This window comes from Hevea brasiliensis, chromosome 5 (assembly GCF_030052815.1).
Source record: "Hevea brasiliensis isolate MT/VB/25A 57/8 chromosome 5, ASM3005281v1, whole genome shotgun sequence".
NCBI classification, from domain to species: domain Eukaryota; kingdom Viridiplantae; phylum Streptophyta; class Magnoliopsida; order Malpighiales; family Euphorbiaceae; genus Hevea; species Hevea brasiliensis.
In genome coordinates, this window is record NC_079497.1 from 10597914 (window position 1) to 10620218 (window position 22305).

Consider the following 22305-nt stretch of genomic DNA (forward strand, 5'->3'; position numbering starts at 1 on the left):
ATAATTGATTTACACAGAAGTAGAACCTAACCCAAACAGGATCAGTTCCATTCAGGCAAACACTGGAAATTGAATAAAAAAAGTCACAGAAAGTGGAGCTGACAAGTCATCCTCGTGAATGGAGGATGAAGGTGTAACAAAAATGGCACATCTGAAGAACTTCTCAAGTAACAGAATCCTGCAGTGGATGCTCACACTTTTCAAACAAGAATGGGTTTGCATCTGTGTGCATTGGTTTGAGAGATCAAAGGCTTATAGTGGAAAGGCACAAAGAATGGTAAAAGAAAGAGAGAAGAGAGGTTAGTATAAAGAATATATATATATATATATATATATATATATATGGACTAGCTTAGATATTAAAGCTGCTCTGAAATCTCTGAATTCACTCTATGAGCAGCAGTAGCCCAGTATTACAAGTAATGGGGCTGATCTACTACTCGTGCCAGTGGTTAAATTTATGACCAAACTTAGGCCCTTTCTCCATGCTTGCAAGTAGTTGGCACGTGAAGAACACAAGCAATACCAGTGAAAGAACTAACAAAGGATAATAATGAAGCATACAGATATTTAACCTCTATGAGCAAGAGTCAAAATCAAGGAATACAACAAGACACAATTACACAACATCAGAAAACCACAATTACTTGTACACAAGTAAGAATACAATAAAGAGCAACTGATCACCTACACTCTCCTAAACAAGGAAACATAAAAGTAAATCTTTGAATTTAAACAGAATTCCTATGAGGAAAACATTTGGTTGCAGTTCAAAGGTATAGCAAATGGAAAAAATCAACTCAAGGAAAGAACATGATGATGAAACTGTGCACCGGCGACATCCACATGTGTAACGTAACCATCGAAAAAAAATCAGCTTTCTATCTTTGTCAATTAATAATTTGCCATTAACATCAATCTTAATTAATCAAGCAATTGCAATTTTCAATCATGTATATGAAAAGGCAGGATAGAGTACCAAACATTAACACCTCACAACAAAAGTTACAAAACTATACTCCCATTAGTAGTTAGAAAGATCACAATTCATCCATACCCATATTTTCCCCCCTTTTATGATTAAATAAGTTACATATTTTATAACAAAAATATGTCAAAAAAAAAACTCACGAAAACCCCTTGCGAAGCTTCTGAATTGCAGAGTACAGTTTCCGCCTGGAACCCACAGCATTTATTCCCATATCCTTAAGATCCTCCAAGGTTAGCAATGGCAATACCTCATCATCCACCTCGTGAACCTCAAAAACCGGTGCATATCGGCTCAACCCCAATTCAATTAGCCACGTCCTCACTCCTTCGCTCGTACTGCAATTTCGGTCCCTGGAATCCGATTCCAGAAAATTATCCATTTCCAATGCGTCGTTTTCCCTACTCTCTGAAACCCTAGGCCGACCCGTGCCAGTTCGCCGGTGCCTGTGCCACATATCAAGCGCAACGTTATCCAGAGAATCGACCGGGCTCTGTTCCTTTAACGGACTATCCGAGTCCTGATCAAAATCCCTAAACCCTTCGTCTCCATCTTCTCTACTATCTTCCTCAGCCCCTCCTTCCTCGACCTTCGATATCCAATTAGATCTCACTCTCTTCGTCGTCACTCTTTTCGCTTTTTTACGGTGCCCAAACTCAAGATTTACGTCACCGTTATGATTGTTTCCCTCTGGTTCTTGGATTTCATAGCTATCATTGCCGTTAACGAGGTTGGTTAAAGACCGGGCCTTGACGGATTTAGATGAGTCTTTAGGGAGACGCCAGGGGTGCTTGGGGCGGCGAACGTGCAAGTCATAGGAGAAAGCAGTCGATTGGTCTCCGATCTCACCAAGACGTACGCTGGGTCGGCGTTGCCGTTTCGGGACCTGCGGTGGTGGGCTGGCGTTCTCGGGTTCCGCAGGTGCTATAACCGCTGTAGTTGCTGTGACAACATTGGTGGAGATAGTGGTGATGGGACCTTCCGGCGGATGCAACTCGGCGGCCATAACGGAGACAGATGAAAGAGAAGTGTGTGTAAGTGTTAATAATGAGCGTGCGCAGGATAAGGTCTCCTGGGATGGGGCGATGTGCTGGTTGTAGCATATGACGTGTATAGCATATGGAGCGTTAGATTTGGCTCAAAGTTTTGGTGGTTTTAAGGAAAATCGGGTTTTTGAAGGTTGGAGGAGCAACGCTCCGGAAGCGAATGGAAACAGGCGGGTCGGGATAAGGTTCTACCGTTCCCATAAACATGTTCGGAAATAGGGAATTGGGGCGGGACTTTCTTATTATCCTTTGTTTGAGTCTCAACTTATCAGAAAAAAATATAGAGAAATTAAAGAGGAATAATAAAGAGAAAAAAAAAAATTATTATAATATAAAATAAATATAATTTATTTTTTAAAAAATTAAAAAATTTATTATTATTATTATTATTATTATTATTATTAAAACAAACAATTTTTTTGCTGTTTCTAAAAAAACAGTAAAATGACAATTTTATCCTTTTATTTTTATTCTTTTTATTTATGTTTTAAAGAAATTTAATATATATATATATTCAAATTATTTCCCTTTTCAAATTTCGATTTCAATTTTAATTGTTTTTAAATTATTTAACTATTATTAAAAATAATAATTGTTTTTAAATTAAAAATTATTTATCTTTTTTATTTATTTATTTATTATTATTATTATTATTATTTTTAAAAGAAAGTAAAGTGAAAAATCTTCTCTACCAGTCTACCTCTGTTAAGAGTGTTATTATTTTTATAATTTCTGATTATAATTGCTAGATGACAATCAATATTCATACATAAAATAATCCTCTTTTAAATAAAATTTATGAAAAAAAAAATAATTTTTAAATCCTAATAAGTTTTACTTTTATAACGGTCCAATAATATAATAACAAATAATTTTAATATATATATATATATATATATATATATATATATTAATTCAAATTAATTTTTCTCATTTCAATTTATATTTTAATTTTAATTATTTTTAAATTATTTAGTTATTATTATTATTGAAATAATTCTGAAATTTATTGATTAATAACAATGTTATGATAATTTTCTCTTTTTTTAATTTTTATTTTATTATTAAAAATTAATATTTTCTTTTTAATTTTTACATGAGATATTTTGAATCTCTAACCCGCTATAGTATTTTTTTTAATTAATTGAATTTTTTGAATTAAAATGAATGCTTGAATCCTTTTTAAATTTTTATAAAGATATTATATTTTATTAATTGAATTTTTAAATTTTTATTTATTTATTTAGTTATTTTAATATTTAAACCATTTATATGTTCATAAATAAATTGATTTTTGTATAATTTTTACTTTTTTATTTTTAATTTAATTGTTTTTAATTATTTAATTGTTTAATTTGCATTCATTATAATTGTTTTTCTCAAATCAGTTTTAAGATTATATTATTTTATGATAAAATAAATTTTACTTTATTAATCTATTTGAGCTTTATTTTTTTTTTCCTATAAACACTCCATTAAAATGGTAAAATTTTGATTAAAATTATTATTTTTTTATAATAATAATAATAACAATCTTTTAAAATATTTTAAAATAATATTTATAAACTTTTTTATAATATCTATTTAGAGTTTACCCCATTAAATGTATAATTATAAATAATAAATAATTAAATTTGCTTTGCCTATATTTAATTTATTTTTTAATAATTAAAAATATTTTAAAACAATATGCATATACATTATTTTTATATACTAAACCTATTACCTTAAGAATAATATTAGACATATTTTTTATTACTTTTTAAAATAATCACTACTATTATTTTCTTTTATAACTATACTCTACAATTAATTTTTTTTTGAAATTATATGTTTATTCTATGTATTATAATAAATAAATAATAAATATAATATTATTAATATTAATTTATTTTAAACTAAACTATATGTCGACACTATATTTTGGCCGACCTCCGAAGTCAAGGGACTTTTTAATCGACTTTATAAGCCGCTCTCAGGCGATGTCTTTCGATCACAAATGACTTTTCTGAACTCATCGATTGCTCGACCACAGAATGAACCGATCCCACACTTAGTTAATTGTTTTCCGATCTCTTATCAGATGGGTTCGAACCAATGTCAGGTCTCCGTACTATCCAGTCTTGCCCCCCGATCTCTCTTTACAAATATTATGAAAATTCATTTAGCTAATGCTAGAATCGAGTTCCTCACTTGAATGTCCCAGATATTTCTTAAAATAAAGTTAAGATTTATGTCCGGTCTACTGACGATCCCGATCTTAAGAATTCAAATCAAGTCTTTCCAATGTTCTAAAGATTTACCCGGTGTTTGGTCATGGCTAAGTCCGGTCTCAGGCTTACAATGTTTTCTGATTTCTTATACTTAGGTTAATGGTGGCTTTCAGGTTTGATGTCCAATACGTTCAAACAATTAAGTACTCATACGATTTGTACGCTTTCCGATCTCATCAAGAATTTGAACAGAAAAAGGACTTTAATTCATTTCAAAATAAAATTTACAAGTCATTCGGCTGGAGGGTCTCCCCCAGCCTGCTCCCCAGATACATTATCAATTTTCTCATCTCCTCCCTCTCTCTCGGGCTCCTCTTCGCTCTCCTCTTCATCTCTAGGAGCAAGATCCACTATCTAGGAGAAGTCTTCCTCAGGATAGCGCTTTTCAAGCTCAGCCAGAAGATCGCCATGTGCATTCACATAAGCGCCAGCTTCCCTTGTCACGGCCTCCTCTTCTTTCGCTCTGATCTCCTCAATGAGGCTAGCGACATCGGCAGTTTAGCAGGCTCGAGCTTCTTCTAGTTCACGCTCCAGTTCGGCTATCTTGTCCTCATAAGATTTTATCCGACCCTCAATCTCGGTTTTGAGCAGACAAAAGTTGGGCTCGGGTGGAAGCGGCGTCTTGGACCCCCTTCAGAATTTCCTGCCTCAGGAGATGAGCATTTTCCCTGATTATGTGTAGGTTCACCAGGCTATCTACACTCAAGCTTATCGTCAGCCTGTTCCGGTCATCCTGGAGGCATATGGTGGCACCCAGAACTTTGGCCAAGCCCGGATTCCCCTGAACTAAGCGGCTCTTCTCGAGAGAGTGAATGAGGACCTGGGCGCCACGAGAAAGGGTCCTTACAGCAGGTTAAGAAGATGCTCCCTTAGCACTTGAAGAAATAGGCGGAGGTGACGGTTCTTCCTGTCGAGGAGGGGAAGGAGCGATCTCCACCTCTGGGATCGGTTGTTCTGAAGGACGGGATGAAGAGCCCGGCACTTCTCCTGAAGCTCACCTTGGCGTCTGAGATGCCCCGGCGATCTTCATTTCTCGTACCTTCTAGGAGACCTCTCTTTTTCACTTGCGGCTCTCTTTTGCGCCCTTTCCTCCAGCCATTCCTGCACGAAAAAATAGTTAGTGAGATCACCTAAGTCAGGAGCTTAAAGATTTAGGTTATACCGATCCCGGGTTCGAGGTCAGAGAGCTGCAATTCATAATCCTCATTGGCGATCATCTACATTAGCTACCATCTCAGTTTGGCCATAACGGCGTATAGGCATAAATACTTGTGAGTGGCCACCTGATCCTTCAATTCCTTTACCATGGCGCCCTGGTCCCTATTTAAGGCGATCTTCTTTGGAACTGATGGGACCAGGTACTGCCAACTGCGCGAAAACCCCTCGAAGCCGTTCGGAATCTTGCTCCTCAATATAAAGAAGCGGTTCTTCCAATTCTTCAGTGAAGAAGGAAGGTCGGTAAAAAGCCCACAGTGCGGCTTGGCTTGGAAGAACCAGTACTCGTTGTCCTTTCGATGAATGAGCCTATGCAACTCAGCAAAAACTTTCGCTGTAAGCTCGAGCTTCTTGGCTCGGCATAAGTCTCTAAAAGCCACCAGAATCTGCTCTGAGTTCGGATGCACTTGGGCTACACATACATAGTGGAACTTCAGAACGGCCTTAAAGAAGTTATCAAGGGGGAACCTAAGCCCGGCTTTTAATTGCTCTTCATACACCATGATCGCGTCATTCTCTTCAAAGAAGTGATCGGCTCAGAGATCGCCGTGGCATCTGATAAGCTCGTAAGAGTCAGTCCGAAGGTTGTACTCTTGACTAATGGACTACAGATCGGTTTCCAGGAGGATCGATGGCAACTCATCTACGTGAAGATTTTCTCTCTCAGAGGAAGATGTCTGTCTTGATTGAGCCACTCGACCATGGGCTGAAGCAGAGATTGTAGGAGGTTCAGGTTGCCCACTCGGCCTGACCTCCTCAACTTCGTCCGACGTCCACGAGATATGGACGGAGGGTAGGGTCGTAGCTCTTTGACCCTCGGCGCCGCACATTTTTAGGGGAAACAAAAGAAATTAACCAAGAAGAGAATCAAAATCCTTACTGGAATGTGATCGGTGCTGAAAAACTTGAGAAAACGAGAGAAAATGATGGGATTGCTAAGAGAGGTTCTGAAAATAACATAAGAAAATGACTGACTCACTTCACCCTTATTTATACCCATTTGGGCATTAAATGCTCGTGAAGTCCCAAGCGATACATCGGTTAGCGGAATCGGGTTGCTTCCTTGACACGTCACAAGAAGGTTCTAGAAACACATTAAAAAAATCAAATAAATGAGATTGGCTAAATAGAATAAATGTTCAGACTCAAGGATCGGCAGATAGTGACCAGATCGGGTGCACTTGTCAAAGATTGGAAAATAAATAATGAGATAATAAAACAAAAGCATTTAAATAAAATTTCATTTCATTTTCAAAAGATCGAATTACATCAGTTGGGCGATCTCAAAAGATCGGATTACATTATTGGGGCGATCTCAAAAGATCGGATTACATCATTTGGGCGATCTCTAAAGATCAACACTGCATCTTGCCTAGTAGTGGCCTATGTCAAAGCTTAGTCTTGCGGCTGAATCAAAAGATGTGTTTGATCAGAAAGCTAGTCACAAGTATTGGATAGATGTGCAGCTCAGATAGGGTGACTATGACTATCATGATGGTGAGCGAAGTCATCGTCGATGTCATCGACTAGAACCGAGCTACAGTCAGGACGCCCGATGTGGTAAGGAGCCAAATAAACTTCAAGAGGTGGTCACCGACATTAAGATTGAAATTAGCAATCCTCTTGCCCGAGATCGGTTCACCGATTATATCTATAGACCTATTCGGGATCGGCACGATCGTCGCTTTCAATCTTGATTAGCAAATTAGTCCGGTTCCCTCACTGTTATTAGATGTTGTCCTCATGGTTCTCCGATCGCCGGGATCATAAATTTTCAGGCGAAGGGCGAAGAAAATGATCGAAAAAATATCAAAAGCAGTCACCATAATCAAAACTATTACTGGAGAAGCTAGAATTAGAGAAATGGAGAAACTGAAGGAAGAGAAGTGAAGTATGAAGGAGATTTCTCGTTAGTGTATATATATATAGGGCTTGAGCATTTATTGCATGAAAAAACCGAAGTGTATGCATCAGTAACTAAAGAATTAATTGCTTTGACCAAGGCAGGTCAGATAACAAGAAAAATCTAGAATGGGAGAGATCGGGAAGCGATGGGGGACTCGATATGAGAGAGATCGAAAAAGAAGAAGGTCATAATAGAGAGATCAGACGAAATAGAGATCGGAGAGTGTGGAGGGATTGAATAACTTTCCAATAACTCTCTTCATAATCAGAGCCGAGTTAGTTAAAGCGTTGCAGGCGTGATCAAATCTTCACCGCACGCCTCATTTGCAGAATCCCCCACATTGCTGACAGACGCCAAAACAGTTATGGTAGTCCTGTACATCTCAATCTCCACTGTTGATCATACTTGTAAGGACGAACCCGGAGCCCTTGGATCTAAAAGTAGATGACAGGATAGGCGCTTTTTATTCCCAGCCCTTGGATCTATCTTGTAAGGCAAAACCCTGAGTCGTTGGATTAAGAGAAGAAAGGACGGATGTTCTGAATGAAATCTCAACCCTCTATTTTAATTCTCTATAATTCTTAAACGTTGAATTATGTCCTTTTAAATCTAAATCCTCTTCTACCCTAATGAGATCCTAACCCTTCATAAGAAGCACCCGTTCCCTATAAATACCTGCATGCAATACTGTAGAAGGGACGGGCAAAAAAAGGTGGCGTGATTATTATGGAAAGACTCTGAAATTTGATTCAGTCATGCTACTTTGCCATTCTAAGCTTTTGAGAAACTTTGGAAACCAGTTTTCTTAAGTATCTTCATTAAAGGATTTTTTGGACCCTAAAATTCTTCATTTTCAGTGTCTGTTCATTACTCTGTGAGACCATTTTTTCCTTTTTCGTCCATTTTCGTCTTCGCCACCCTAACATCAGTATATTACTCTCCAAGCTTAACTGCATTCTGACCCGGTTTCCGTCGCCTTGACTCAACTGCATTCCGACCTAATTTCCGTTACTCCGAAGTAAGCGTTAGTCTTTAGGCCGTCAGCTTTCAGCTCTGTAATATTTGAGGATTCTGGAGTCATTCCATCCGTCCCCTTAACCTCCCACAGGTAAGTGTCCAGACTGTCATTTTGCCAAATACTCGTACTTTATTTTATCTGTTCTTGTTCTTGAAAATTCTATTATGTTCAGTTGCACTAAAATCCCAACGTAGATTATTCAGGCCAATAGTTATTTCCTGATTCTATTTCTTCTATTCATTTCATAAGCTTTATTTATTTCTTCTCAGTTTTCATTTCCTTCGAAAATAGGTGTTCTGGTTGTGGGAAAATTGTAGGTAACTTAAAAATATTGGTAGAAGTATCTTAACGTGAAAGTTTTCAAACAAATAAAAATAACAAAAGGCCGAATAGTAGATCAAAGGAATAAGTTATGGGGTTAGGCTACGAAACAAGCCCAAAAGATAACATAATATAGCAGGAATCGAGATGAGATCGAGTCCCGGACTAGTAACCAATAGAGATTGGATATCGCCAATCAAAGAGCTCTGATAAGGCGATCACATAGGAGATCGGCGAGAAGTTCGGTTTTGTATCCACCCTCTAGTTATAAGGCATCAGTGGGTTAAGAGAAGCTTTGCGCAGTTTCTAGCGCCTTCAGGTGCCAAAATCCTTAGTTCAAGGTCCTTACGACATGCGACCCTAATAAATACTCTAAGAGATCGGGAAAGAGTTCTTACTTGATTCTCATTTAAATAAAACACAAAGATCGGAGGAGAGTTCTTATCCGAGATCCTCCACAAAAAAAAACTTTAAACCAAATACTTTAAGAGATCGGGAAAGAGTTCTTACCTGATTCTCATTTAAATAAAACACGGAGATAGGAGGAGAGTCCTTATCCGAGATCCTCCATTTAAAAAAAAAAAAACTCTGAACCAAATACTTTAAGAGAGCAGGGGAGAGTTCTTACCCGATTCTCAGCTAAAACCTTAATAAAATATGTGGAGATCGGAGGAGAGTTCTTATCCGAAATCTCTTGCTTAAAACTCTTAATAAAACATATCTAGAGATCGGGAGAAGCTTCTCACCTGAGTTCTCTTAACAAAAACCCAAATTAAAATAACACAATACACAAAATAACTCTACACAACACCTATTTACTAAAGGGTCATCTCATGAACTTGTGTTCTTGGGGCAACCTAAAATAAGTGAAATATCAAGTATTCTTTCATTTTTCACGAAGGATTAACATCATCACTATCCCAACCCTCTAATTATCTTTTTTAATTCATAAAAGTGCATAATGTTAAATCTGCTTACCCTCGTTGAGGGACGAGGTGGGGTGCCTAACACCTTCCTCACCCGTATACGGACCCCGAACCTAGAATCTCTATTTTCGAAGTGGTTGCTTTTTAATTTACCTTCACAAATGATTTTCTTTAATTTCCCTCAAAATTAAAGTGGCGACTCCTCACTTTTTCCACTTCGGTGAGTGTTAGTCTGGGTGACATCAAAAACCCTTGCGACAGCTTGGTGACTCCACTGGGGACACTTTTTCACCTTAACCCTGGTTTAGAGGTCCAAAGGCAGATTTAATTTTGTGCTCTTGTAAATTAAAATCGTAATTAGGGGATTTAACATACAAAATTTGAAAGTCTTAATGTATTAATTATTGTTATTCCTAACCATTTTACTGATCTTGATTGTCTTATTTTCCACAGCACTCTTCGTCTAAAAAAAAAAAAAAAGGAAGAAGGAAAAATTCCCCTGTACAGGGAAGACATAAATGTGTCCTGTCAACACCATATTTTGGCCGATCCCTAAAATCAATAAATTTCGAAACTGATCCCCAGCACTAAGTCTCCCTTTGCCAGCCAATTACATTTCCGATCTCTCTTTGCCGAACAACCACATTTCCGATCTCTCCTTAAAAGGAATCAAATCAATACTAAGTCCCCATGTCATTTAAAGCCTTGTCGATCTCTCAAACCAATTGTCAAATCTCCTGAATAGTCAATTACATTCCCGATCTCTCTTGTCAGACGAAACTGAACCAGCACTAGATCTTCATTTTAAAAGTTTAGGAATAATCAAGTTAAGGTTTCAATCCGGTTTAATGGCAATCCCGATCTTAAGTGCTCAAGCCCCAAGTCCCGTTTAGCGTTGGTTCCCTGCCGATCTCATGCTTATTGTGTTTTCCAACCTCTTACACTTAGATTAATAATCACCTTTAGTTGTTTTAATATGCTCAGACAATCAAGTGCTTAAGTAATTTAGAGATTTTCTGATCACATCCATTCACTGAACAAAAAGGGAATTTCATTTTATATTAAAGTTTGTACAAGTCATTCGGCTGGAGGATCACCCGCAGCCTGATCTACATTTTGCTCATTTCCTCTCTCACCCTCAGCCTCCTCCTCACTATCCTCACCCTCGTCCTGGGGAGCCAGATCTACCATCTAAGAGAAGTCCTCCTCGGGATACCGCTTCTTGAGCTCGGCCAGGAGATCCCTGTGAGCATTCACATAAGCGTCGGCCTCCCTTGTCACCACCTCTTCCTCTTTCGCTTTGAGCTCCTCAGTGAGCTGAGCAACTTCACCGGCCCGGAGCGCCTGAATCTCTTCAAGAACATGATCTCGCTCGGCCAGAACATGAGCTTGCTCGGCCAGCTTGTCCTCGTAAAACTTCATCCGCCCCTCAATTTCAGATATGCAGTTCTGAGCGGATGAGAGTTGGGATCGGAGGGAAGCCACTTCATGACTCATCTTCTCGACCTCCTTACCCAGGCGGTGAGCCTTCTCCCGGACGATATGCTGATTCACTAAGCACTCCACGTTCAGGCTCATGGATCGGGTCAGGATGTCATCAAGATTGTCCGGAGACAGCCTGTCCCGATTCTCCCGAAGGCAGATAGAAGCCCCCAGAACTTTAGCCAAACCCGGATTCTCCCGAACAGTTCGGTTCTTCTTCAAAAAATGGATCAGCACTTGAGCACCGCGGGAGAGGGTCCTTGTGGTAGGTTGAGAAGGACCCCCTTCCGCACCCGAAGCGACTGGAGGAGGTGGAGGCGGCTCTTCTTGGCGAGGAAGAGATCGGATCACTTCTACCTCGGGGATCGACTGCCCCGAAGGTTGAGATGAGCCCCCTTGCATTTCCTCAGCTTCATGCCTGGGTGTCTGGAGCAGCTCGGATCGCTTCATCTCCCGCACTTTTCGAGAGACCTCTCTCTTTCGCTTCCGGCTCTCCTTGGAGGCTTCTCCGCTTGCCATACCTGCACAAAGAAGAGGTCAGTGAGATCGCTAAGGTCCAAAGATCTGAGATATAGAAAAATACCGATGCTGAGGTCAGAGAGCTGAAGCCCGCGATCTTTGCCAGTGATCAATTCCATTGTCCAGTGATGCAGTTCGGCAGTCACTGCGTCCAAATAAGAGAACTTCTCTCTGCCCGCCTGATCTTTCAGCTCCATCACCATCAGGCCTTCTTCCCTATTTAAGGTGATGCGCTTGAATCTGGGCCACAGTGCAGCCAGCTGCGAGGGAAACCCTCAAAGCCGTTCGGGATTTTACTCCTCAGGATAAAGAAGCGATTCTTCCAATTCTTCAGGGAGGAGGGCAGATCGGTAAAGAGCCCACAATATGGCTTCGCCTGGAAGAACCAATACTCGTCATCCTTTCGACGAGTCAGCCTATGCAGTTCGGCGAATACCTTAGCTATAGGACGGAGTCCCTTAGCTCAGCAGAGGCCTCGGAAGGCTACTAGGATCCGCCACGAGTTCGGGTGAACTTGGGCGATGCACACTTGGTGATATTTTAAAACTTCCTTGAAGAAGTCGTCCAAAGGGAACCGTAGACCGGCCTTTAATTGTTCTTCGTAGACCATGATCATGTCGTTCTCCTCGAAGAAGTGATCGGCACGAAGATTGCCGTGACACTTAATCAACTCGTAGGAATCAGGCCGATTGTTATACTCTTGGCTGAACGATTGTAGATCAGTTTCTTGAAGGACTGATGGCAGCTCGTCCATGGGAAGATTCTCTCTCCCTGAAGAAGGTACATGCCTTGATAGTGCTACTTGCCCCTGAGCTGGAATAGAAGCCCTAGAAGGTTCAGGTCGCACGCTTGGTCCAATCACCTCCACTTCATCAGATGACCACGAGATCTGAACGGAAGGGGGGCTTGCCGCTCTCTGACCCTCGGCGCCGCTCATTTTCAAAGGAAACAAGGAATTTAAACTAAAAGAAGGATCAAAACCCTTACCGGAGTCTGATCGGTGTCGAAAGAGCTTGAGAAAATGAGAGAATTTTGAAGTTGTTCGTGAGAAACTGAAAATGACATAAGGGAGCAACTGGCTAACCCCTCCCCTATTTATACTCATTCGAGCATTTAATGCTCACGATGTTCCAGGTGGTGCATCGGTTAGCGGGACTCGCCAGCTTTTCTGACACGTCTCACGAATATTCCAGAAATTCCATTAGGAGAGACCGGCTAGTTAGAGATCGGCTAATTAAGGCGAATGTTTAGAAGTGCGGATCAGATAAGGGCTGTTCAATTGGGAACCAGATCGGATAAACACACCAGAGATCGGAGAATAATCAATGCAATAATAATAAAGTGATAATTGACAAAATAAATTTTATTTCCAAAAAGTCAAATTACATCATTTGGGCGATCTCAAGAGATCGGATTACATTAAAGGTCTGATTACATCATTTGGGCGATCTCTAGAGATCGGATTACATTAAAGATCTGATTACATCATAAGGGCGATCTTTAGAGATCGGTGGAACATCCTACCTAAAAGGCCTATGTCAAAGCCTAGTTTCGTGGCTGAGTCAAAAGATGTGTTTGACCAGGAAACCGACCATCGACAGATGTACAGCTCAGATGGGGTGACTATGACTCTCATGAAAACGGAGAGAGTCATCTCCACTGTCATCGACCAGAACAGAGCTGTAGTCGGGACGCCCGATGTGGTGAGGAGCGAAATGAACTTCAAGGGGCAGTCGCCGATGTTGAGGGGAATATTAGCAGTCTTCTCGCCCGAAATCGGTTCGCTGATTATATCCGTCGAACGAGTCGAGATCGACACGATCGAGGTCCTCGATCTAGATCGATTAATTAGTCTGGTTCTCTCACTGTCATCAGATAGGGTCATCACGATTCTTCGATCACCGGGATCGTAAACTTTTAGACGAGGGACAAAGAGGATAATCGAGAAAAGATCAAAAGTGGCCACCATGGCCGGAATTGTTGCCGGGGCTTTATTGCAAGCAGAAGGAAAGAGGAGAAAGTTAAATGAGGAAGGGCTTCCCGGTTGAAGGTATATATAGGGAAAATTTGAGCATTTATTGCAAGCAGAAAACGAAGCGAATGCCTCGAGAATTGAGGGAAATAAATGCTTTGACTGGACCGAACCCGATAAAAGGGAAGACCGGAGTTATAGAGATCGGTAGAAGGGAGGCCGGCATGAAAGATCGGAAAAGGAGCGTATTAGGAAGATCGGAAAGGAGAGGAGGTCGGATAGCAAAGAGAATAAGACAACTTCCGCTAACTGTCGTCATAATCAGAGCCGAGGTAGTTAAAGCGTTGCAGATGAGATCCCCACCGCACGCCTCAGAATCACCCGCATTACTGACAAGTGCCAGAGTATGTCATAACAGCATTGTACATCCTAATCTCCACCGTTGATCGTACTTGTAAGGACGAGCTCGGAGCCCTTGGATCAAAGAATAAGACGACAAGACCAGCGCCTTTCACTCCTAGCCCTCGGATCGCTCTTGACAAGAAAATTTTGGGCCGTCAGATTAGAAGAGAGAAAGGACAAATATTTCGGAAGGGATCTCAGTCGTCCGTTCCGATTCTCTTTAATTCCCGATCCTCAGATCATGGCCTTTAAAATCTTAACCCTCCATCTCCCTCAAAACAAATCCTGACCCTTCATGGGGAGCACCCGGTTCCTATAAATACCTGCATGAAAACTGTCCAAGGGACGGACAAAAATAGTGAATATAGCGGAAGGACTCTGAAACTTAATTCAGCTCGTTACTCTGCTATTCTTGAGCTTTCATAAGAAAAACTTTTGAAACCAGTTTTCTGAAGTGTTTTCTTGCAAAGGGATTCCTGAATACTGAAACTCTCTATTTTCAGTTCGTTCATTATCCTGTGACGCTCTCACTTTCAGTTCTTTGTTATCTTTATTCCGCTCCCATTATCCAAGCTCAACTTCATTCATACTCGGTTATAATTTTGATCAGACTGCATTTTAGCAAGGTATTCTTCATTTCAAGGTGAACCTTAGTCTTCAGGTTATCAGCCCACGGCCCCATTACGTTTTGTGATCCCGTAGTTAGTTCAATAGATTCGGCTTCCTACAGGTGAGTGCTTATATCGCTGCTTTATCAAGTGCTTGTTTCTATTTTACGAATTTCCTTTATTTCTGTTTTTTGTAATTTTCATCAAGTTTATATTGCATTAAAAAAATGCGTAGAAGGTTATTCCCGAGTTTACTTCTTTGTTAATCAGTTCATTCTTTTTGTCAATCTTCGTTACTTCTAAATGCAAGAGTTCTAGTTGGATAAAATATATGTAACCATATCTAAAGCGTTTCTTTAAAAACGAAAGGTCTGAATAATAAGTCAGGAAAATAGTAAAATTGAATCATTAGGCTAACATAGAAGACGATTGGATAAGACGTCACAAAGCAGAGTAAAACCGAACATTAGATAAATAAATGAGATAGATCGGGTATCAAAAGGTACTGATAAGGCGACCACATAGGAAGGTCGGAAAATTCAGTTTGATATCCCCTGTCTAGTCACAAGGTACCAATGAGTTAAAAGAAGCCTTATTCCGAGCCCCGGCATCTTTGAATGCCAGAACCCTTAGTTCTAGGCTATTGTGACGTGTAGCTGTAATCAAATTTCGAGAGATAGGAAAAGTCCTTATTCGACTCCTATTAAAATAAAAGAGATCGGAGGAGAGTTCTTATCCAATTCTCAATCTAAAATTTTAATAAATGTTTAAAGGAGATCGGAGGAGAGTTCTTATCCGGTTCTCAATCTAAAATCTTAATAAATATTTAAAAGGAGATCGGAGGAGAGTTCTTATCCGGTTCTCAATCTAAAATCTTAATAAATATTTAAAAGGAGATCGGAGGAGAGTTCTTATCCGGTTCTCAATCTAAATTTTAATAAATATTTAAAAGGAGATCGGAGGAGAGTTCTTATCCGGTTCTCAATCTAAAATTTTAAAAAATGTTTAAAGGAGGTCGGAGGAGAGTTTTTATCCGGTTCTCCATCTAAAATTAAAAAAAAAAATGTTTAAAAGAGATCGGAGGAGAGTTTTTATTCGGTTCTCAATCTAAAATTTAAATAAATATTTAAAAAGAGATCGGAGGAGAGTTCTTATCTGATTCTCAATCAAAATTTTTTTAATCTAAAAGAGATCGGAGGAGAGTTCTTATCCGATTCTCAATCAAGATCTTTAATGAATATATGAAAGAGGTCGGAGGAGAGTTCTTATCCGATTCTCAAATCAAATTATTTATACGCACAATAATCCCTAAAATAAAACCAATACGCAATAGCCACTCACTAAGGTTGTCTCATTTACTTATGTATCTGGGTAATCCGGATTAGTGAAAGATCAAATATTCCTTTTGTCAAAAGGATTAACATTTCCATTCAAACCCTCCTAACTATCAATTCTAATTTATAAAGAACGTGAAGTTAAATCTGCTTACCCTCATTGAGGGATGAGGTGGGGTGCCTAACACTTTCCCCACCCGTTTACGGACCCCAAACCTAGAATCTCTATTTTTGAAGTGGTTTCATTTTAATTTACTTTTACAAATGGTTTTCTTTAATTTCCCTCAAAATTAAAGTGGCGACTCCTCACTTTTCCCACTTAGGTGAGTGTCCGTCCAGGCGACCGCAAAACACCTTGTGACATGTCCCTTCACACACTGAATACTCACACAATGTCGTCACACACTTTAGCCCTATACCTAGGCTTTCTCACCCTCTTAGGAAATAGAAGGGAGTCATGTAGCGGTACCCATGGGTTTTACCCCGTTAGTATCCGTGAAGGTTTCTGCTCAGATTGAAACTTGTTCCATCTACTGTTATACCCGTGGAATTCTCCCGTTAGTATCATAGTGGTGGAATAGGGCTCTACTGTTTATAGTAGGGATGATTTGGGGACCTGTGGCTTTTAGAAAATTAGATCTTGAGCTAAACTATCACATTAGTTGAAAGCCATAGCAAACTACCTCGTAAGATAGAACTATCCAATTAGATGATACTTACCCGATACTAGGACTCTCCCTGTTTTAGGACAAAAAGGGACATACTTTTACCTTAATCTGTTTGTATTTTAATTTTCTTTTTTTTTTTTAAAAAAGGGTAATTTTGAATCATATTGTCAAAATGATCTAAACACCTTCCTACTTTGATAGGTGTATAGATATTACCACATCAGCAGTATAATTCAAAATTATCTGAATTTATTCCGCTAACAATTTTCTCCACAGGAGTTATGAATTAGAGTCTGAAAAAGGTAAAACAGAAACTTTAACATGGCATCCTCGAGTCAGTCGACGGAAGAAGTTCCTAGACAAGAACAGAACGTTAGACCATGGTCTAAACTACTTCATAGTTCAGAGTCCCCACAGAGTAATGCCACCGGGGCAGACACTGGCCTGTTACCTCTATTAGATTCGAGCAGGGTCGAAGTCAAAATGACCGGTCTTGCTGAGCTATCTAGCATTTGGAAATCACTTCCCAATCATGTCAAGGTAAAGTTTGAGGAAAAATACGAAAATATTGCAACCTTGATACGGGTCAGAGTCCAAGTTCTGGCGATAAAAGCCATGCTATCAACCTGGAATCCCAAGTACGGAGTGTTCTCCTTCAACGACATTGATACGACCCCCACTATGGAAGAATATCAGGCGCTACTAGAGATCCCTTATGTGGCGCAGAATCGGATCTACCTACACCTCGAGCATAGGCAGACTTGGAAACGGTTCGCACATATATTGGGGGTCTCCGCAGAGGAAGCAAAAGTGAGAGAAACTGTCAAAGGGAACACACGTGGGTTGTATTGGACTTACGTCAAAAAACATTTGGGTCTGCACATTCAAAATAGATAATGGGAATAGGCTTCGATGACACTAGCTTTGGGGATTTACGGCCTAATTATATTTCTTGAGCCTTTGGCAATTATAACCTGTAGTGTCATGGAGATGTTCTGGGCAGTAGAAAAGCAAAAGGTCAACCTAATACCGGCAATCCTTGCAGAGACCCTATTGACTCTTACTTATTATCGACGATAAGGCAGAGGATCAATTAAGTTCTGTTCTCAATTGCTACACCTTTGGATCCTCAGTCACATATGTCATCTGGAGACTAAGGGGTTAACTTGGTATCCTGACCAGCCGCTTATTGAGAAAATGGCTAGATTAGCGATCAGTCCAAAGAACGAGCTGCAGTGGCAAGAGCAGATTTTAAGTTTCAACAGTCACAACTACTGCTGGAGGAAATTGTAGACGTTGGGTCAACCTATTTTGTTCAGTACGGGGAGTAATCATTCGGTATCTTTGATCGGAGTGACCGAATACACGAGTTACGTCCTGGCGTTGGTAATGAGGCAGTTCGGTTCAACCCAATCCACGCTCAGTGTTGAAGAACACCATCAAGTTCATTTCTACCACGAGCTCGGTAGTGAGGAAGAATTGAAAGGCTTTCGCAAATCATGGGAGAGCGTCACTATGATTGAAAGATAGATTAAAGGGCCGAGCACCACAGAAGACTACTTTAAATGGAGGGCCAACAGAGATCAGGGATGCCCAATTGCCAAGACAACAGAACCTGAAGGTAGCTCCCCTCATTAGAAAATTCTTTTAGAAGAAGATAATGCTCAGTTGGTCAGCTCTCTACAGAGATCGAATGCTGAGAACCACCAATTTCTAGAACGGATAAGGTAGTTGGAGGACCGACAGCAAATCCTCAAAAGGGAGGTAAAAAGGCTCAGGGAAGAAGCGACCATAGAAAAGGCAAAATTTGAGGAACAAGAAACATGGTGGGAAAAGGAAAAGACCTTTCTCCAAAGTGCAATAAGAGAGGCGGGAGTTAGGAATGGTGAGTAGTAAGAAAAAATGAAATACCAGGAGATACTCATGGAAGAATATAAACAATAGGGCAAAAAGAAGAAGCTTGAACTAAAGGAGCAAGCATAGCTTATCAACGACATTTTGAAGGAGTGTACTCAAGAAAGAAAAGAAAAAGAAAGACAAGCTACCCTCCATCAAGAGCTGAGAGAAAATGTTGATCAGCTTGAAAGAATTATTGCGCAAGGAAAAAAAGAGCTCCTGCCAGAATCTAAATACGCCTTGAACACATTCAACCCTGCCCGACAAGAAGAAAGACTCTACGAGTACCTCAAAAGATGCCATTGCATTCTAAAATGTCTCCCTGAGCCTAGGCAATTGTAAAAGATATACTATGTATGAGCTATTTGATTAATGAATCACTTTGAGCCGTTGTTTAGCAAAATTGTGAATGAATAGTATGATTCCCGTAGGAACTATCCTTGCTAGGGTTATATGAAAAGATGAATGTGCCATATGGAAAAGTATCATAGACACGCATTCGATCCAGTCATTCACCGTTAGACTATCGAGCAATGCCATGATAAAATTGACGCAATTATCCTTCTACAGATTCCATTCTTAGCTTTCATACACCACCGTATCCTTTGTCCAAGTTAGGACCTTTAATTTTTTAACAAAATTTGAAATTCATTTAATGATTTCTCCCACAGGAAATCAACATTGCTTCAAGCAAAGCAAACCTGACCGAACAAGCAGTTCGACCAAGACGAGTGTATTTAACAAGATCATGAACGAAGAAGATAATGGAAGATCAGGAACAAGTCTAGAACTTACAGAGACAAGACTCCGAATTAAGAGATCAAGTCTCAGAGTTCATGAAGCTGATGAAGGAGATATCCCAAAACAAGCCTCCATCAGAACCAAATTTGCCATTACCTCCCCCACTTCCTACAATGGTTGATTCTCACTAAGCTTCAACCTCTTTTACTTTTCGACCACCCATTTCGGATCCGACAATCATTGTCAATCTGACCCTCCCAAACAATTAATTACCTTTTCCCTATTACTCGGCTGTCTCAAATGCCGAGTTACATCATTCTATCCCAATCCCTCCAGTTCACCCTACCCCTTATTTCTCATCTGAGGGAATAGCTCATGCAGTAGGAGGAGAAAGTAAAACAAGAGAGAATGACAAGTTATCTGCTCTAAAAGAGAGATTAAGAGCAATAGAGGGACTGAATATGTACGGATCAGTAGATGTATCATCGCTGAGATTGGTACCAGATGTGGTGGTACCACCCAAATTCAAAGTCTCGAACTTCGACAAATATACTGGGAATTCAGACCCCCGCATTCACTTGGCCACTTACATCGCCAAGATGTCTGCCCTCACTGAATATGACAGGCTTTTGGTCCACTTCTTTTACGAAAGTCTCTCTGGGGCAGCTTTGAGATGGTGCATTCAACTAGATAGGAGCAAACTACGCTCCTTGAAAAATTTAGCCGACGCTTTCCTGAAACAATACAAATTTAACTGTGACGTCACCCCCAACAAGGAGAGACCTCCAAAATCTGAAACAGAGAGAGAGGGAAAGCTTTAAAGAGTATGCTCAGAGATGGAGAGAGAAAGCAGGAGAAGTATACCCTCCGGTTACTGACAATGAACTCTGCCCTCTGTTTATTGAGACGTAAAAAGCTCTGTATTTCAATCTGATGATTGGAAACACCTCCAACAGCTTCTCAGACATCATCCAAGCTGGTGAAAGAATTGAGGCTAACTTAAGATTAGGACGGTTGCAGGAGTTGACTGAGAATCCTGCAAAGAAAACTGTCGGTTTTGGAAATAAGAAAGAAGGTAATGTGCACTCTATCACTCGACAAACCCAACCTCCATTCTCTCAGAATAACCTACTCAAGGCCCGACAATAGCTAACATTCCGTCCCCTTTTCTAAATTATCGTCACCCTCGCCGACAATATCCACCTCAAGCAGCTTACCAACCCAGACTGCCTGCTCAACCTGTTCAACCAAGACCATCTCCTCCTCAAAATAATCCTAGACCACAGAGAAACCCTGATCCACCTCTCGCCCTTCCACTTAGTGAAATATACCGATACCTCCTCGGTATAAATCAGATAGTGCCTATTCCTCTGAACCCAATTCAGCCACCATATCCCAAGTGGTATGACGCCAATGCCCGATGTGAATATCATAGAGGGGCACTGGGGCACTCGACTGATAATTGCGGAGCTCTTAGGGGAAGAGTATAGGCCCTAATCAAAAACGGCTGGTTAAAAATTGAAGGAAACAGTTCTCTCCCCAATGTCACTTCAAACCCATTGCCCAATTATGGTACGGGCAATGGCTTGAATATGATAGACTCTGAAGAAAGGTAAACCTTAGAGGTAGATCAACTGATTCCTCACTTTGAGGAAATTTTTACGATGGCAGTGAGGGAAGGTTACCTTTGCCCTCAAATACCGGGGTCTGAAGATGATGCAGGATGCCCCTATCACAGAGGAGTGGCTAACCACGAGCTGCAAAACTATGAGGAGTTCAAACAAGAAGTCCGGAGGATGCTACCACTCAAAACTTTGAGATTTTAGCGGAGACTCAGGTTAGAGGGTGAAGTGAACACAACCAGGTTCGGCCAGAATGCCTCCACTCCCCATCCCAGATTAACCTTTTCTGCTCCCAGCGCACCAACACCACCACCTCCACCAATAACAGTCATCCGAACCCTGCCTCAACTCCCAGTCACCAACACTTATGCAATACCTTGGAATTACAATCTCCAGGTATTTACTCAAGGTGCATCCAGCAGCACTCCAACTCCTACCCTCAACCATGCCTAAGTTCAACCAATCACTCCTCCCAAACCATGCTTTGCTCCTCATGAGGACTTTAAAATGACTTATGCCAGACCCTCCAATGATGCTACTCCCCAATCAAATCCAAAAATAACCAGTAACTTTTCCCTGCCAGAGTAAGAGGTAGAATTTATAACCCGAAGTGGGAGATGTTACGAGAATGAAGAGAGGGAAAAGAAAAAGGGGAAAATAAAAATGGGAGAGCTACTAGAGAACACGGAGGAGGGGGCTGAGAAAATTGAGAAAAGAGAACCTACTGAACCGAGGAGAGAAGAGGAACTATTGCTTCAAATAATGAAGCAGAGTGAATACGATGTTGTCGAGCAACTGAGGAAGACACCCGGATTTCATTACTGTCACTGATTCTAAGCTCAGAAGTGCATCGCCAAGCCCTGCAAAAGATTTTGGATCAGGCCTTTGTGAACCCCGATATCAGACCGGGGCAATTCGAAAAAATAGTTGGGCAACTACGGGCATCCAGTTTCATCACTTTCTCGGAAGAGGAAATAGACTCGGCTTGCTTAAAGCACACCAAAGCTTTGCACGTGACAGTCAAATGTAAAGGGTGCATAGTCGCCAAAGTCCTAATTGACAACGGATCTGCCCTTAATATCTTGTCCAATGCCACCTTAGTAAGACTACCTATCGACCGATCAAATATACTCCAAAGTGCCATGGTGGTAAGAGCCTTTGACAATATAAGGAGAGAAGTACTCGGGGACATCGATTTGCCACTCCAAATTGGGGCATGTACTTTCAATGTCACATTCCAAGTGATGGATATTGAGCCAGCCTACACCATGCTGCTAGGGAGACCCTGGATCCATTTAGCAAATGCCGTACCTTCGACCCTGCACCAGAGAATTAAATACATCATGGGCGGTAGGATCATCACAGTAA

General features: G+C 40.5%; 1 protein-coding gene across 1 annotated transcript; it reads right to left on the bottom strand.

Moving 5' to 3' along the window:
- Window positions 1–920: 920 nt before the first annotated feature.
- On the bottom strand, window positions 921–2316 carry LOC110639445 (uncharacterized). Its single transcript, XM_021790386.2, has one exon. It carries the CDS (start codon window positions 1992–1994, stop codon window positions 1128–1130), a length of 867 nt encoding a protein of 288 aa, XP_021646078.2. The 5' UTR covers window positions 1995–2316; the 3' UTR covers window positions 921–1127.
- Between the last annotated feature and the right edge of the window lie 19989 nt (window positions 2317–22305).